At 38.0% G+C, this 17590-nt stretch overlaps 3 protein-coding genes across 4 annotated transcripts; 1 reads left to right on the top strand and 2 right to left on the bottom strand.

The window, feature by feature from the left end:
* Positions 1 to 356: 356 nt before the first annotated feature.
* On the bottom strand, positions 357 to 2677 carry LOC146464907 (uncharacterized). The gene is made up of 5 exons (XM_085129235.1): positions 2460 to 2677; positions 2151 to 2234; positions 1593 to 1757; positions 1294 to 1380; positions 357 to 772 (listed from the first exon to the last, which is right to left on the bottom strand). Exons 1-5 carry the CDS (start codon positions 2574 to 2576, stop codon positions 620 to 622), a joined length of 606 nt encoding a protein of 201 aa, XP_084985361.1. The 5' UTR covers positions 2577 to 2677; the 3' UTR covers positions 357 to 619.
* Positions 2678 to 6210: 3533 nt separating this feature from the next.
* On the bottom strand, positions 6211 to 11027 carry LOC146464906 (uncharacterized). 2 transcript variants are annotated; one of them, XM_085129322.1, is made up of 5 exons: positions 10839 to 11027; positions 9222 to 9308; positions 8531 to 8689; positions 7119 to 7205; positions 6211 to 6888 (listed from the first exon to the last, which is right to left on the bottom strand). In XM_085129322.1, exons 1-5 carry the CDS (start codon positions 11010 to 11012, stop codon positions 6691 to 6693), a joined length of 705 nt encoding a protein of 234 aa, XP_084985448.1. In that variant the 5' UTR covers positions 11013 to 11027; the 3' UTR covers positions 6211 to 6690. The 2 variants fall into 2 exon arrangements, with proteins under 2 accessions (XP_084985448.1, XP_084985449.1); XM_085129323.1 differs by lacking the exon at positions 10839 to 11027 and adding an exon at positions 9765 to 10109.
* A 2081-nt stretch (positions 11028 to 13108) lies between these two features.
* LOC146464905 (carbohydrate sulfotransferase 3-like) lies at positions 13109 to 14808 on the top strand. The gene is made up of 2 exons (XM_085129586.1): positions 13109 to 13819; positions 13957 to 14808. The coding sequence occupies exons 1-2, from the start codon at positions 13109 to 13111 to the stop codon at positions 14341 to 14343; spliced, it is 1098 nt and encodes a 365-aa protein (XP_084985712.1). The 3' UTR covers positions 14344 to 14808.
* The last annotated feature ends 2782 nt before the right edge of the window (positions 14809 to 17590 follow it).

The raw sequence follows: 17590 nt of genomic DNA, 5'->3' as shown, positions 1-17590 counted from the left end.
TGGGCCTCAAAAAGTTGTTTTTTACGCTCTTCGTTTTCTTTTCTTAAGCTCTTTGCTTCATCTCGCATTTCTCCCGTTTGCTTTAGTCGGATAGTCGTCTTAGCGTTCAAGCCGTACGTCGCTCGCTCGCTTGCTGTTGTTTATAATTACTATTCTTGCATCAATTTCCCTTTCTTATTTACCGACCCTTAACTAAAAAGAGGGTATTTGCCCAAAAGAGAGACTATCCCGGCCGCATGTTGACCGCAACCTCACTGGATAGGAGTGTCGCGGGATCTGGACTACATCGCTATGCTGGCTCCAAGTCAGTTATGGACGTCGTTATGTTCACACAGATTCAATAAACAATAACGATATAGGCGATGATAATTTAATTAATTTAAGCAACTTTGAAATATACATTGTTATATGTTATGCAGTTTACGTACACGAGTTTAATAACCTTTAACTTGTATCTTTTACGAAGTAAAATGTTTTTCAACTTGACTCATTGAGTCTTCCTAATATAGTTTTGCAGCAAGGTCTTCTGACTTCCTCTCTTCAAGACTGCAAAGGATGATTTTTACTGAGTTGACCATAAAAGCGATCTCCTCTTTCCTAACATGTTTAATTTTGGAATTTATCCGCTGATCAGCTGACTAAGGTCGACTTTAAAGAGCACTAGTGGTCCGGATAACGTCTCCAAAATGACGTAATTCCTGACGTCATGCACCGTGGATTCTTTGATTTTGCCGCCATCTGTGTTTTCCTTGGTTTCTTCTTCAAAGAATTTCTGTAGGAATTAAAAAAGAACAACTGGTTAATAAACGTGATTGTAAATAAACGCGCAATATTGTTCCTGCTTCTCTTTGTTCGTAATGGAGCCACGTTACCGTGAATCTATTACTGGATATTCAAACGGATGATATAGACAGTTTGAATACGGTCTGCCGGCTTCGTAGCTACAGTGGAATGTTTCAGCTCGTTACTCGGTTATCTTATGATGAGTTACAAGCTGTACAAAAACTGACCTACAAAGCGTAGGACCTCGTACGAGAAATGGAAGGGGGAAAGAAACTAGGGGAGACGATGGGTAAATGAACAGGGGAAAAAGGAAGACGGAAGTGGAATTGGCCAGCGAAAACATTACGGTAACTACTTCCGCCCGTAAAAACAGATAACCGATGATCGTTCTTCTTCCATGAAGTGTTGACTGTTCTGTTTTCTTGGGGCTAATTACGCGCCGGTATTTGCGGCAAGTCAGATGACTGGCCTGATGTGCTTTTTTTTCAAATTAAACAATTCATTTCTTACCAAGAAATCCTTGGTTTTTTCGTCCAGTTGATCTTTCAAGTCGTCTAATTCTTCTGGGTGTGGTGGGGGAATGTTGTTCTCCCGAAACTGCAATAAATAAGAAACAGAGAATGAAAAAAAGCAAAATCAGTTTGATGTGAACCGGATCAAAGAGAAAGTCGTCACAATATTCACCACACACAGAGGTAATTATTTATGCAGCAGTTCACACAATATTCACTCAGCTGCATTTGTTTTAGTTTCTTCAGAAGCTTTCAAAACTATCATTCGTAATATAATCCACAGCTGATATTACTTACCACTCTTCTTATCAAATTGGCCAAGCTAGATAAACTTGATCCTAATTGATCGCTTAGTTTCTTTGCTTCCTCATCACCGCGAGAACTCTTAGACACAAAGTTCACAGCTGCCTTGAATCTTAAGAATCTCTGCATGTCGTCACCAAGTACTCCTACCTTTGTGCCCTAAAAGCGAAATTATATCATTAGTTCATTTCATTTTCCTGACCTTAAATAAATGATTATATTTAAAGTTTCTTTCCTCACTTCAACCTAACCCACATAATCCGGTCGAGGGCCAAAATGGCAGAAATCTCCCCCCCCCCCCCACCCCCCACCCCCCTGCAAACTCCCTTGCCGACTGAAAACAGCAGCTTGATTTTTTTCTTTCCTACAAAGCACTTTGTTCCCTCCGAAAACGCAAGTAATTTTTCCCTCGTCACGAGAATCAGAAAGTAAACAGTTTCAGTGTCAAGTACTCAGAACAGTGGCTCTTTTGTACGAATCATTGGGGGGAGCCACTACTGAAGGGCTAGGAATGAAACGTTTTAGTGAAATAGTTTTAAATTTGAATCTTACCCTGTCGACTGTAGAATATGTGAGCTCTTCGTCAAACTGTAAAGCATCTATGTTGTCAATGACAGTGCTAGGCAGCTCGGGAATCTGAAAATACAATAAAATGAAGTAAATCACAACTGAATTTCTCAACACAATTTAGTGAGTGAAATTTTATGGCAATAATCCTGGTAAAATGTACAATCGTATCGCGCCTACCGTTAAATTAATTGGCAATTGATTGCTGGAATTACCCAGACTCGCGCTCGCTTCAGACAATTAGAATATTGTACGGCGAACCTCAATGTTGATGACCCCACTGACTGTACTTACCATATCTTTCCACAAAGTATCTTTGCATTGCTTTTGCAAGCGATCCAACTCATCGCAAAGGATACGCAGATCGCGTTCATCGTATTCAGTGAAATGAAGCTTGTTCAAGTCCTTCATGGCTATGATGTTTGGCAATCGTCTTTATCGTATAGCTTGTAAACTGTGATGAAAGTTTGAAGACCTGCACCGTATTTATTGACCCCGGGCTGGGCAACGAAAGGGAAAAACCGAGATGTAAATATCATATCATGTTAACTTTACTGTCACGAGTTGAATTGCCGGTTTAAAAAAAACTGACATCCTGAAACGGAAGAACTTTATTCTAGGAAAATGACTGCCCAGCCAGGATGCGGTTTGCAGATCCTTTGTCGGCGTTTGTATGCAACAACATTTTTTTGCATTTGTTTAGAGCTATACTTAAAAATGCATTGCTTTGAAAAGTAGTTTTCTCCATTTCTTTAGCTGTCCCGAATTTGCGTGGTATCATTTCGCCTTCTTACTATAACTGAAGTCACTAGAGGTCAATCTCACCGATTCAAATTATGTTAATTTTAGTTTCCTTTGTTTCTGGGAATAAACCGAATCATTCAAGTAAATTAAGCACGTCATATGATCTCACTCACGCGAACGTGCCGCCAAATAAAGCATGTCAAATGTCAGAAATATCATGTTATTGAACCAAACGGTAGCAAAAATTCCACTAGCTTGAAGCCCTGGAAAGGAAAGTCAGCTCGGCTCAGTTATTTTCATTTGAACGACCCCACTTGAGCATTCAGAAAATATTTGTCTTACGCCCAGTCATATCGTCATTTATACTTGGTTCAGTTACATGGAAAGATATAACAATTTAATGACCCGTAAATGTCGTTTACATAATTACAAGCAGTAACTGAAAGTTACAGTGTTTCTCTCTTGGTATCGAAAAGAAAAGTTGGAATTTTGTGTGAGTAATTTTTCATATATTGACCGTGAGTTTGAACTGAAACTCAGACCACTAGCTTCTGGGAAAATTCAATTAGCCGTCAGTCGGTGGCCGTGGGTGCAGTCAATAAGAATAAAAAAACACGTAGCGCATGTGACGTCATTTGTTGTCACACCTTAGCTAAGAGGTTACGTCACGGAATTGACACCCTCACCTTTTACTCATAGAGTAACCGGATTCAAACAGCAAAACAGGAAGAGCTTTTGGAAAGCGTTCAGTCTCACATGACTTGAGTGTTAAAAGCCCCTGGATGTCAACAATCTCACTCTGATTGACTTCATACTAGCCTTAACAAATTATAAACGGTAAGACTAATCCTTACGGCAGTAAAAAAGACGAAAACTAAGAACTTGGATGTATAAACGGAAAAAAATATTCCTATAAAGATTGTCCGAAATTTCGGTTTGAAAAACAAATCTTTTTCGGGGGCTACAAGAATAAAATGAGTAAATACGTTACAGGACCGTTATATATAAAAGCAAGAGAGGCTCTCTTGATTAAAGTCATGAAATAAATGAACATGTTAGGTCAGTAACTCGAGAGATTAAACCGGTAATCAATGCTGCCCGTGGCGTCTATTAATACCAAGCGTCTCTAATGTTTTGGCCTTGTCAATTTTAATTGACAAGGCTTTAAAAAAATTTAAAAAAATTTTAAAAAATTTTAAAAAATTTAAAAATGGCTTCACGAGTCTTTGGTACAGAGTTGCGGTTAGCCGGTATGCGTTAGTTCCAGAGGGATGAGTCTGGCGGATGTCGTTTACAGAGTTTCCTACTCTCGTTTCAGTACATTTCAACTTACTCGGCTTGGACGCGTGACCGCTATAAACGACATCCAACTCATCCCTCTGGAACTAATAAATACCAACCAAGACTTTGTATGAAAGGCTCGTCAAGCCCACAATTGAACAGCAAACATATGCCTTGTAGGTGCTTGCTCCATTTTAGGCCCGTCCAGGCAGAATTAGTTCTGGCAAATTAGGCGCTGCTTAAATCTTCTACAAGCTTAACGGCGAAACATATTGAAAAAACCAAAAAGACCGGAACTAGAGAGTAGAGAAAATTGAGTCCAAAATGTTCACTTCATCTTACCTTTTTTCAAACATTGTAACCGTTTGTTTCCATTTTCACTTAGCTTTTCTAGCCCCTAATAAAGGTTAGTTTTGTCTAACCGAAATATTGGGCAATGTTATTAAAATTTTAGTTGCCTGGATCAGCCTTGCTGCCCATCTTTCAAGTTGTTTTAGTTCACTACTTGGATTCAAATTACAGCCCCGTTCTCAGCGTTTCTTCCCCAAGGTTTCCGGCCTTGTTTTGTGTGAGATTTCAAATCGACATTGGAGAGTGGAGAAAGGCGATCAATGGCCCGGCTAACCGGCTAACCTGAATGCAACAATCCGCATTGTACCTCCTGGCCTGGGAGTCAGATCAGTCAAAGAGTGGGTAACGTGACGAAGAGTTGAAGTCTACCTTGTTCCAAATACTGAATATTTTGATTTCCCTCTCCGAAAGTGGCTAGTTATGGGGAGTGAAACTTCTTTTAATAATATTCACGGCATGACGTTGCTGTTACAATTTATTTCACGGATGACGTCTGTGATCTTTCCTCTTACCGCACCGCCTTTTCTCGCACAGTTTACAGGTGTAGGTACATTCTCACACACGAGGTTACTTCTCTTGAGTTAAGTGGAAACATATTCTGCAGCGTTGCGTTTGAGTGTTCACACTACAGTCAACTCTCTCATAGCGACCACTTCTCGTAAGCGACCACCTCCCGTAAGCGAGCACTTCATAAACAACCGTTTCGTTTCTCGCTTAAATACTGTTTTAAGAGCTCTCTCGTAAGCGACCGCCACTCAATTTCTTTAGAGACCGCGACCACTTTTTAGGCCAGAAATTACACCTATTCTTTTGTTTTCTGTTTCCGGTAAGCGACCACCCAACATAATCACGTATGATCGTTAGTCAATCATTACTTAGAAGTGACAAAAGTTCGATTTTTAATGACGCTACCCCGGACTCGACTGCTGACAGATAATAACAGTTTACAGACAAAAAAGATGGCCATAATTAGATTTGTAGGTAAACGGGACAGATCTGTTCCGAAATGTTATACAAAGTTCCATCAGAAGAATGAACACGTAAATGCGAAAAAATCAAATAAATTAGTTTCTATTTACCTAATTTAGCTGCTAAGGGAAAATTACGCTAATTTTGTTGATCTTTCCCGTAAGCGACCACCTCCCGTAAGCGACCACTTTGTCGTGCACCAAGGGTGGTCGCTTACGAGAGAGTTGACTGTAGTAGCATTGTTACACGGAAATGTTGTAAGATTGTGCCCATTCGGGTGACAAGATGCTGTTGTTAGCCAGTTTGATTTGGCCTCGAAGTGGTTTATTTTCAATTTGGTAGTGGATTGCAAGCAAGGCAGAATAGAAATTTGAAGGAGCAATTCAACGGGACGTGTGGCCTCTCGAATAATTCCTGAAGCAATTTGATGGAGGGAACAAGCCACCCCGTTCCCAGGGTCTCTCCCTCCCTTCGTGAAGAGGAGAGACCATGGGAACGAGGTTGTTGGAGATACTTTGAAGGTTCCCAGTGCAGTAAGCAAGACTAGACACTGACGCAAATGGGTCGAAGAGGAACTCGTGTTGAGGACACATCCACTCTCGCAGTCTAACTATAAGCCTCAGCTTTCATTGCCGGAGGTAAAGTCCGTACATAAATAACCAGACGTCCTACACAAAATCAATGGAGGATGATAAAGCGATTGATCGGTTTCAAAATATTATTATTCTATCACCTCATTAGAGCGATCAGTCTCTTGTAATACAATATTTTGTCAACTGTTGATTATAAAACCACTATCATTTTTAAGGTAAAAATCTGGCGGACTCTGACATAGGCAAAATTACACTCAATCTTATAGTGGTATTCTGAAATAACACCACATTTGTTTTAACTGTACTTGAAAATTTTATTAAATCTTTCTCAATATCTACATTCATTATTTTTCAGCGTAACGTTAAAAATACATCTGGAACAATATGTTTATTATATCTTAGTGTAATATAAAGGCATTTTTCTACAATAAATATTTTCTTACAACAACTTTATAATAATTTTTATTTATTATTTGATAGATGCTTTAATTTACATAAGCATTCTAATATGATCCTGCAACTGGTCACGCAATCTTTCGTCGATTGGGAGGAAAGATTGCGTGACGTCTGTGCGAGGCCGGGGTGAATCAGGCCAGGCGACTGAGATCAATTTGGAATTGTGTCATCAAATCACGAAGATCTCTAACAATGACGTAATTTCTGACGTCATAAACTGCCGTGTCACTGGGTTCTTTATCACCGTCCGTGAAATCTTCCTCACTGATTATAATTCCCGTGAAGGTCATTTCGGCGTATTCCATCTTGTTTTCCTCGCCAATAACTTCCTGGAATAAGAAAGATAATTTAAATTAAAGATGGGTTTGACCGCACAACGTTGTTTAAAACTTCTCATCTTTTTAATACGATTTGTATACAATTTATATATTATTTTCTCTCAAGGATTCGAAAAGTCGTTCAGTTTTAGTGTTTATAGTTTCTGACAGTAAATGCATTTCAAAGAATTAACTTCTATGAATTTTGAATGAAATAAATAAACAAATGTATTAATTCTCACCAAAAATTCCCTGGTTGTTTCATTGAGTGTTTCCTCCAATTCTTCCACTTTTGGTGGGTCAGGGGGCGAAACAGCGTTTCTTCGCAACTGTAAGAATAAAACAAAGCAATGTTTAGAATTAAATTGTTCGCAAATATCAGCTTATTTTTCTGAGGCAAATCGTCGTGTTTTAAATTTCAGTTGATAAAACGTTTTTAGTCAAAACACGAGAGGTATTCGCATCTCTGCCTCGAGTTAATTTAGTTCCTCTTTAAGTTTGCCCTAAAACCAGCGACACACCTGGCGATTTTATACGCCGATCGCGGCGAATTTGATCGCCAGCGAAAATCGCAAGCGATTTTCGCCACCGATTGATGCGGACACACCTGGCGGTTTTTTTCGCCGATCGCGGCGAGTGGCAGTTTTGAAAACTCATGTGATAAAATCGCTTAACCTGATGGGTTGGCTTTACTGGCGATTCACAGCAATAATCGAAGAAAATCGCGGGAATGGGCACACTTGGCGAATGCCGGCGAATTTAATTGTCGATTTCTGACATGCCAGATATCGGCGAATTTATACGCCGATCACGGCGATCGGCGAACACCGTGCACACCTGGCGATTTTCGCCGATCGCGGCGATTGGCGTATAAAATAGCCAAGTGTGTCGCCAAGTGTGTCGCTGGCTTTAGTGAACTGCTTGAGTGAGCGCCAGTTATATTCCTTATGGTATGTTTTTCCTCAATTCAAAAACATTATGTTCGTGATATGAGTATACCACAACCGCGCTACAGCCAGTACCTTACGCATGTGCACAGCCATATTACCAGCAGGAGAGGCAGCTATGGACAGCTGTTTCCTTAGCTTGGTCTTGTCCCTGAGGCAAGGACGAAAAAGCTGTCCTATTTGCCACTCCTGTTATAATATGATTGTGTTATTTAATAATAATAATAATAATAATAATAATAATAATAATAATAATAATAATAATAATAATAATTTATTTACGTGATATTTTAAGTTTCGCTTGGCTCACAGGTTACGCTACGCGCCCTGTGATGCTTCTTATACTGTGCATACAGATAGTTTTACTGTGCATAGTAATAATAATAATAATAATAATAATAATAATAATAATAATAATAATAATAATAATTTTGAACTTTTACTATTAATTATATCTAATTTCCTCTTCTTTTCTGTAAGGTTAAGTTACTTCTCTTTTTTGGAATTTGTGAATGAATAGTGTTTTGATGAATTAATTGGATTTTTTGTAACAGCAGGTTGATTGTAAATAGGATTTTAATTCAGGTTTTGAAATAAAGATCTTACTGTTATTAAAAATTATTTTTAAAAAAATAAATAATAATAATAATAATAATAATAATAATAAAATATAATAATTATAATAAAAGAAATGAAAGTGTCCTCACCACTACAAACGCCAAACTCGTGATGTCTGTGATTATAGAAGCCATCTGTTCACTGAGTTCTTGTCCTCTCTCATCCGCTGTCTCAGTAACCAGTCTTAAGGCTTCATTGAAAACACGGAATCTCTGAAGATCATCTTTCATGATGCCGGTTTCAGTGCCCTGTGGGAGAATTAGAAATGCTTTAGTCAAGTGTGGTTTAAATCTCAAGGGTAAAGATGAGGTTCTATCTTGTGTCAGCCTCGCTTAGTGCCTTCGTTTCTATTTTTGTCTGATTAGAGCTGTCTGACTAGCTCCCACATATACTAATACTCCTTTGCGACCAGTACCCTCACACTGAAGTGACGGCAGAAATAGACTGCGTGTAGTTGTCATTTTCCCCTCAGATGTGAGAGAGCCGGGAAATGTAAAATTACGCATATCAACCTGGCAACCAGGGCGAACTGAGGTTTACGTTTCTCGCGGCCTCGCGCGCCGCTCGCCGCTCGCGCGTGTCGAAAATTAGACGTCCTCGGCATGACCAACTTCATTTCCGTGACCGGCGCATTACACCTACAAGAGCCAGTTGATCGCGTGATACAATCTTTCTTCCGGGAAACTAACACAAGTTCGTAACCTTAGAAGGTGATTCTAGCTATATTGAATAAATATAGTTTTAAACGTTTTAGGAGATGAAATTTTATGAGTTACTAACCCTTTTTTCTAATGATGATATTAGTTCAGGGAACTGCAGAAAACCAACCAATTCGGCATCAACTCCATGACGGTTTAGCAACGGTTCCTGTGGGAAAAAAGTTCTAAATTAAGCAAAAAAGAAGGAAAGCTGCAGAGCGTATTACCAACTGAGCAAACTCGTCTTTATATAAGCACAAGTTCCACCACTTTTAATTTGCCGCTTTCTCATCAACATGTTTTTGGCCGCTCATGACCTTTCACGCTGATTATTGTCATTTCAAACATTTTTTTCTCGTAATCATCCTAACTGAATATTTGAAGAGAATTACTGATTCGTATGTCATTGCTGGCTCATTATAACCTATCGGCATCATTTTGAAACTAGTTAACCTCTCACAGAAAGTAAATTTGGTTTTATCCAAATAGTTATAGTCGGATAGCTTGTAAATTTGTCACCCGGAACTGACAAATTTTGCAATTATGTTGATCTTCACTGATTCACGCTCATATAGATTTAATTTGGCGTATAAAATCGGTAGAGAACATTAGAATTCAATCTTACCAGTAAATCTTGGCATTTGTGTCGAAATACATTCAGTTGATCTAATAAAGTGCGGAAATTTCTTAAATCCTCTGGCAATAGTACGATCTGTTTCGTCTCGGAATTCATTGCTGTAACCTCTTTTGTGTTTCTCTGTAAGCTGTTAGTAACTAATGAAATAAGCGGCGTCCGTTCGTCTTATTTATGAACGAGCTTAAGGGAAAAACCCCTTTATTACGAGGCTAAACTGATTATACCTCTCCTAGAAAACGTCACGAAATTACTAAACTCGAGAAGTCAAATTATAATGCAAAATGACCACTGAAGCAAAAATGGTTTGAAACTGATAATCGATTCATCTTCAAAAACTTTGGTTTCGGCTCTGAGTTTCGTTAAAGTTAACGTTGCCCATTCAGTTAAAGAAAGCGTCATAGTTTCGCTTTCGAAGGGGGTTCTGACCCATTTCAAGCTTATGTAATGTTTTTAAAAATAGATTTAGCATTTTACCGTTGGGCAGTCAAGCCATCTCTTCCGGTTGCTTTCGTTTTCCATTTCATCATGTAGTAGAATTTCGATCACATGCCTTAGTTTATGTCTTTAAGGAAAAGTCCCTGTCATTGTAATGCTCTGCCCGAATAATAGGTTGAACTGGAAAAACGATACCGTTATGCCGGTCCACATCAAGTTATTGATATGCCAAATATTTGTAAGTCAAGGTTGAGTAACTGTTTTAAAAACAATTTAACAAATATTTGTTCTTAACGGAGTAACATTTAGCAGCCACTGCATTGTAATTACCATTTTGATCACGAGCATTTGGCACTGTCTAGATTTTATGATAATTAACTGAATGATATGAGCAGCTGACGGTTTATGAGAACTACAAATGGAATCAGAAAGCAAGCTATCGCCATGATAAAAGTATCTCTTAATTCCGGAAATAGCTTTAGTTTGTTAAATTGATAATCGTAACTAATATTTGCAATGCCCGTCTTCATTGAAAATCATAGGTTTCTCGAGTCGTTAGATCCGAGTAGAAAAAGTAGTTATAGCTGACTCGGCAAAAACTGGAATATATCTAGAACTCAGTCTTACCATTACTTCTTGGCATTTGTGTCGAGATACATTGAGTTGATCCAGTAAACTGCGAAAATTTGTAATATCTTCTGGCGATAAGACGATCGATTTCTTCTCGAAATTCATGGCAGTGAACTCTTGTGTGTTTGCTCGCGCACTGTTTGTAAGTAATGAAGCAAGCGGATTCGTCATCTTATTTATGAATAAGCTTAGGGGAAAAAACCCTTTTTTAGTTATCTAGGAGCAAAAGAATGTCACGAGATCTGAGAAGTTACTTGATAGATATTATGACTCACTCCGGATAAAATGGTTTGAGACGATAATTTGTGTTTTGAAAACTTTGGCTTCTGTGACGTGTTTGTTTGAAGAAAACCTTGCCTTTTTTAAGAAATATAAAACGTCATAGAAGATGATATTTTCGCTTTTGGAAGGAGACCGAGTTAAAATGACGAAATGTTTTTTAAAATAAATTAATGAACAGATATAGTCAAACGTCTCTGGAGTCTTTCATTTTCGATTTCATTGTTTAAAATTTCCCTGGATCACATGCCTTAGCTTATTTTGGACGCAAAAGTCCCTCCATCTGTAAGCCCGCCAACGCACGCGAATACAGCTGCAGATGATGACACAGCTATACAATAACAGCACACTTTTAGGTGTTAAAAATAGGATTTCACCGCCCGATCCACCAACGACTCAGACCGAGTCAAGTTCGAGTCACGAGTCAAGTTCCGTTTCTTTGATTTTCTTTTTCCTTTTGTTTCTCTGCTGTTCGAAACATTAAACACAGCGGTAATGGCCCTAGCGATCGATAATGAAAAAATGTTGCAAACCAGACAGTTTTACATCTTTCTGTTTACTACTAGAAATCATTATGCAAACCGGCGAGAATGACAACCAGAAGACATAAAAAGAAGAAAAAAAATCGAAAAATAAAAGTTGGATCCTGAGTGACTCAAACTTGACTCGTACTACGAATAATCTTTTTAGAGAAAGTACACGAGGACAAGGTTTTCTAATAGAAACAACCTTTTGGACGGTCGTATTAGATTAGTTGTGTTTGCGCGATTTAAGTTACTTGGTAGCCGACTGAAGATTTCAGTAATCTGTTATTAAGTTGTATAACAGTAAAAAAGAAGCCATTACAAAAATTCCTTCTTTTAATAAATAGTTTGCTAAAAACAACACAACAAACATATCGTTCCTAGAATTCATTCTTGGTGTCTTGTTCATACAATTAGTCAGAGTTGCTTTCCTAAACCTTAAATAAGCATGCGTACGTCATGCTCAAAGCTATTTACAGGAGCCGAATCCTCATTTGAGGAGCCCACCGCACGGTATGGCTTTGAAGCCGGTTTCCTTGCCTCTATATAAATTGATAAACATAATGTTGTATTTGTTACAAATGACAAACTTTAATCAATATCAGACTTGAAATAACAAATGAAAACAACAACAACAACAACAACAACAACAATTTATTAAGGTATTATACCTACTTAAACTAAAAGGAATTACTGATGAAATCTTTATTCATACTTTGATATAAACTCAACCGGTAAAAATAAGTAAATAAACAAAACAAACGAAGAGAACGTTTTCATTTCTGAAGTAATTATTAGTGCTTAAGAGACAAAAGTGGCAGTAAGATAGATACATAGTTTAATTTATTTCAAAATTACTTCGCAGCCAGTTGACTGCACTGCGTAATTTACAATTTACATTAGATTAGGAAGATAAAGATTGAATTAATGCGAATAAAATACAAGGAAAAAGTATACAAAAGGCTAAAAACAAATTTTACATAAAAGCCATAAAATGAATTATGCATTTATACTGGAACAAATTGCGGGTGGAAACGGAACTATAGTTAAAACCTGGTTAAAACGTTTGATATACGTCTTCGGGAGGTTGCAAAAGGGGTGTTGTCTAAGGTTGTCCTCTTAAGGTCGTGGCTAGGTGGAAAAGGACCCTACAGTTAATGAGTTGCCTGGGATATCGTTCTGAACAAGTTTGAAGACAGGTCTAACGGCTACGCCAGCCTGTTTTAGTAACACTAGAATGTCACAGCCATTTGTCGTCTATAAAGCCAACTAGCGGCTTTCTTTTCGCAACTGCTTAAGTTGCGTAGTAACTACGAAGATCTTTCTTCTATTTGATCTTTCATCCGCAGTTCAAAATATATGTTTCATATATTTACATTTGTTTTATTCACATATGTTTTATCTTTGTTTTCGCAGTTTGAAATCGCACAAAGTTCAAGTACAGGCGATTTGCTGAGCCTAAACATGAGGTTTAACGGTTTAAGGTTTCTGTTATTTTGCACTGCTGGTGCCTCGCTGCTTCTGGTGTTTTTCTACAGTCAAAATTTGACAGAATCATGGCAGCCATCCATCCATTTCTTTCAAGAAATAAATTCCACCACCGAAAGAAATGAGAAGCAGAAAACAAATGAGTCATTACCTGTAAGGAAAAATCTCATCATATTGAGTCCAGCTCGAGGAGGATCTACTTTACTTGGCTCGTTATTTAACAAGAATCAAGAAGTGATGTACTTCTTTGAACCAATATATTTCCCTGCAGTAAAATGGTTCAAAATAGGCTTCGCTACTGAGGAACAGCTGAAAAACTATAAGACATGTTTCATCCCATTAATCAATAGCTTATTCCAGTGCGATTTTAGTAATTCCAGTAAAAACATTTTATCGGCGTTGGCTAGTAGGTTTTCTCGTCCTAAACGTGTGGCGCTTTCTAAATTGCGTAAGATTTCGAATACGCTGTTAGGAGAATCATGCAATAGCCACAACCACACTGTTATTAAGATTTTAATTAGTCGAGTGCCCGATAAAACAATAGAAACGTTAAAGGAGCTTTTCCAACAGAAAAACCGATACGACGTCAAGATGATCCACTTGGTTCGAGACCCAAGGGCTGTGGTTTACGCTAGGGTACAATTAAAAATGGCGAAAAATCACTTGCATCCACAGTTTAGCAAATATGTTAACAGCACATGTGATAGACTTTCTCAAAGTCGCTCGCTCGCTTCTCATTGAATGGACCTGGCGCTCCGCGCTCCGCGCTCGCTCGCTCGAGCTCTGACGATCGCGCTTCGCGCTCTCTAAGCTCGACTTGTAAGCAAGTCTACACATGTGATTCAATACTGCAGAATTTGCGGCTTGGTTTACTATCTCCCCCGGCCTGGCTCAAGGATCGTTTTAAAGTAATTCGCTACGAGGACCTCATGTTGAATACGGCAAATATAGCAAAGGAACTGTACCGGTTCACGGGATTTGATTGGTCGGCAAGTGTTGATGAATGGATAAGTACTCTTGCGAAAAATACAAAAAAGGGAGATGCTTATTCGCTGCACAAAAATGCCTCAATTTCTATTGGCCATTGGAGAAACGCTCCGGAGCCATTCATAAGAGCTGTAGAAACTAACTGTGGTGATCTCATGAATTTTCTTGGCTACGAGGAATGGAGAAGGGAGAACGTTCAAAACTCATTAGTTTATTATGGGTGATTGCTTTTCAGTGAGCTTGTTTGGTATCATGAGATCTATTGTAGCATACACCGCCACTGTGTAACATCAACTGTATTTAAAGTGCACCTAACCCCTGAAAATTTTTTTTGCTCAAACAAATCCTCTTACTGTCTGGATGATTTCGTCGGAAAAATGTTTTGATTTAGTTGAAACGTCGAATTTTTATGATTGACGAAGACTAGTTCACGTCCGAGAAAAGAGAGGTCTGGGGCGAGTAGAGTTGCGACGAACATCTCTCATAGTCACGGAGAAGTTAACAAATCCTCAATGATTTCTATGTAAATACGAAAGTGAAAGCAGCCTTGTCGCTTCGTTGCAAAATATCGACGAATGCTATTGCTGTAGTCAACTGGAAAGTTGCGTGGTGATTTTGTCTTTCAGTAATAATATAATTTTATATTATGTTTTATTGAGTAGACTGAAAGATGAATTTTACAATAATTCCTCCAGCATAATCTTATAAAGAGTTGAGAGATGTAAGTTTTTGAATATAGTACTGTTTTTTGTATTTGGCATATTGATGTGTTGAACCTTATAAATTACAATAATTTGTAGAAACTGATGTCTGTGTATACATTTTGATCTCCCTTAGTTTCTCGAAGTGTCCCGTTTAATAATTATTATTACAAGTTACAACAACAATCAGAGCTGTTCAGCTTTTGCAATCGACAAAGACTACCCTCCAAAATGCAAGCCTCCTGTATAAATATGCAGTTTTTAGTCCTTTAAATATAACTGTTTGTTTTTCCACGTTAACATATAATAAGACTGGACATTATGAGGTGTAACAAAATGAAAGAGTAACCCATAGGTAGTGTTCTTTCAAACATAACTGATGTAAGCCCAGCCTTTATTGACAACATATTTTATGAATTTTAATAGTCTAAACATCTGTAGCCTGTGTTTATTATATCAAACTTGCATGATTTCTTGAGGCTTTCTCATTCAACTTGGAAATGTCAATATTCCTTTGTCTTTACTTTTTCTTATAGAAAAGAGAGTTGCTGAATGAAGAAATTAAGCTTGATTTTATTCAAAAAACCCCCATGGTTGTATATGATAGCAATGTGCTACTGAACATGGAATGCTGACGTGTTTCGTCCAATGAGAGAGTGCGTAAATCAATCGCTGGGTTACAAAATAGATTATTAAAAGCTGGATCGTTGTTCTATAATGCAATTCCAGGGATTTGATTGGCTTAGCGGCCATGGTATATGAGGCATTAGTATATTCCACACAAATGAATAGTGCTTTTCGCGCGCGCTGATTCGCTACCTCGGAGGTGATTCGCCAAGTACTATTCACCTCCAAGGACCCGAAGAGAAACAAGATGGCTCCCCGTTTCGCCACGGTCACTTAAGGAAAAAATAATTTCGATAAACGAGGTGGCTGATACAAATAATATAAAAATAGCAAAAGAGCTTCGTTTGACGGCATTAAATGGTAAGTTATTTAATCTTTCCAACCTCATATTCTAAGGCGGAAAATCAAAGTTACCGTAAACTGTCGAACACTATAGTACAAGATGAGACGTTTATTGTTTTGCAGCATTGTTTAAATCGACGAAATGCCACCCGGGCAGTTAAACAAGTGCCTCCAGAAGTTCGAGACAGGAATTTTTATAATATACGAAATCGCTTACCGCGAATAAGCATCGCACGGCGAGATTTTCACCAGTTTATTTTCCGACCATATGTCTGTATAATTATCAGAAACAAAGTAATTTTTTTGGTCCGCTAGTTATTAAGCTTGTGAGGTATAAACAAAAACAATATTCACCTCAGTGTCGGTGAAAGTGGTGGATGTTTACCTCGCCGCTATTCACTATTCACCTGCACTTCGGTGAATAATTGTTAAATACAGCAAATGTTGTTACAGTTAAATGTACCACGATGTTATTAATCGAGGGTTCGATTCTGTAACAAAACAAAGTGTTGTGGCCTTTCACAATCACAAAAAAAACTTACCTAATTTATCCAACAGGTTGATAGTAAATATTTATTGGATAAAAGAAATGGGTTGCTATGGAAACTCAAAAGGACTTGGAATAACGAGCTACCTAGGTAAATTAATTAAAATGCGCAATGGTTTATTTTCAATGCACTTATTGTTTCTACAGGGAAGCGCTTTTATGTTCCGTCAACAAACGAAGAAGTGAACAGATCATCATGTTATTTCTTCTAAAAGTAAGTAGACCATTCAAGAAATCATTTGATATCACTATGTACGAAAAGGGATAAAAAGTAAGCTTGAATTTATTTATGGGAATCACGGAGATAACAAATATCATGGCGTCGGGAAATGATAAAATGGAGAGAATATCGAATCATCGAGTATGGATTCGAGTTCGAGTTCAAGTTCGAGTTAGACTTCGAGTTGGACTTTGAATTGAACTACTATACAACTGAATAACAATAATAATAATAATAATAATAATAATAATAATAATAATAATAATAATAATAATAATATTTTCGAAGAACTCAAAAGAACAGCATCTCGCGGGAGGTTCGGCTCATACGTCGAACTTTACATGAGCCGAACCTAATCATTTGGTTCGGCGCATGTAAAGATCGACGTATAAGTCAGTTAGGATCGACAGATTTGTATGTGGGTCGACCAGCCGTTCTATTCGACTGCACCAGTCGAATAGAACGGCAAAAGTTCGAATTCGATTCAGACGTCGGCCTTTTACATGTGCCGAACCAAATGCATACGTTACGTATAAATTATATAAATTATATCTATCCCAGAGGTCTGCCCGTTCCATCGACTTGGCATGCGCGAAGGACTTCATTCTGATCAAGATGGCGAGAAAAGAGGAATGTGTTTGTTCTTCTTGTTTCGAAACAACTAAATATACTTGTCTGAGATGCGAAAGATTAAAAAAAAAATGAATCTATTCTTGATGTGCACACGCACTTCAAACCGACAGAAACTTTCCAATTCAGGCTATATCAAAGGCGAAGCCTCAAGACTTCTCTGAACAAAATCTTCAAAAACAACATTTGAAGAAAACATTACTCTATTCAAACAGAGATTACGCTACAGAAGTTCATGACCTCGATAACCTTATAGATAAAACTCTTTCAGATAGTCAATTTCTGCGAAAGAATGTCGGCACTACAAAACAAACAAAAAACGCGCAGAAACATTTTGCCGTTTGTTACGGAATATCGCCCTTCTGTGCCTAGCGTAAAACCATTCAGATGAGTAAATGGCACTT

Source organism: Pavona decussata, unplaced genomic scaffold (assembly GCF_977016875.1).
Source record: "Pavona decussata unplaced genomic scaffold, jaPavDecu1.1 SCAFFOLD_161, whole genome shotgun sequence".
Taxonomy (NCBI): Eukaryota; Metazoa; Cnidaria; class Anthozoa; order Scleractinia; family Agariciidae; genus Pavona; species Pavona decussata.
Note: the sequence above shows the minus strand (reverse complement) of the source record. Positions and strands in the feature narration are given on the sequence as shown.

Excerpts from the sequence above, each read along its gene's own strand:
- LOC146464907 (XM_085129235.1), bottom strand. The coding sequence starts at position 2,576 with ATGAAGGACTTGAACAAGCTTCATTTCACTGAATACGATGAACGCGAT. Across the intron at positions 2,235-2,459 it reads ATACTTTGTGGAAAGATATG|ATTCCCGAGCTGCCTAGCAC; the intron begins GTAAGTACAGTC and ends TTGTATTTTCAG. Across the intron at positions 1,758-2,150 it reads CATATTCTACAGTCGACAGG|GGCACAAAGGTAGGAGTACT; the intron begins GTAAGATTCAAA and ends TTTCGCTTTTAG.
- LOC146464906 (XM_085129322.1), bottom strand. The coding sequence starts at position 11,012 with ATGACGAATCCGCTTGCTTCATTACTTACAAACAGTGCGCGAGCAAAC. Across the intron at positions 9,309-10,838 it reads ACAAATGCCAAGAAGTAATG|GAACCGTTGCTAAACCGTCA; the intron begins GTAAGACTGAGT and ends TTTTTCCCACAG. Across the intron at positions 7,206-8,530 it reads CGAGTTTGGCGTTTGTAGTG|TTGCGAAGAAACGCTGTTTC; the intron begins GTGAGGACACTT and ends TTATTCTTACAG.
- LOC146464905 (XM_085129586.1), top strand. The coding sequence starts at position 13,109 with ATGAGGTTTAACGGTTTAAGGTTTCTGTTATTTTGCACTGCTGGTGCC. Across the intron at positions 13,820-13,956 it reads ATCCACAGTTTAGCAAATAT|CAAGTCTACACATGTGATTC; the intron begins GTTAACAGCACA and ends TCGACTTGTAAG.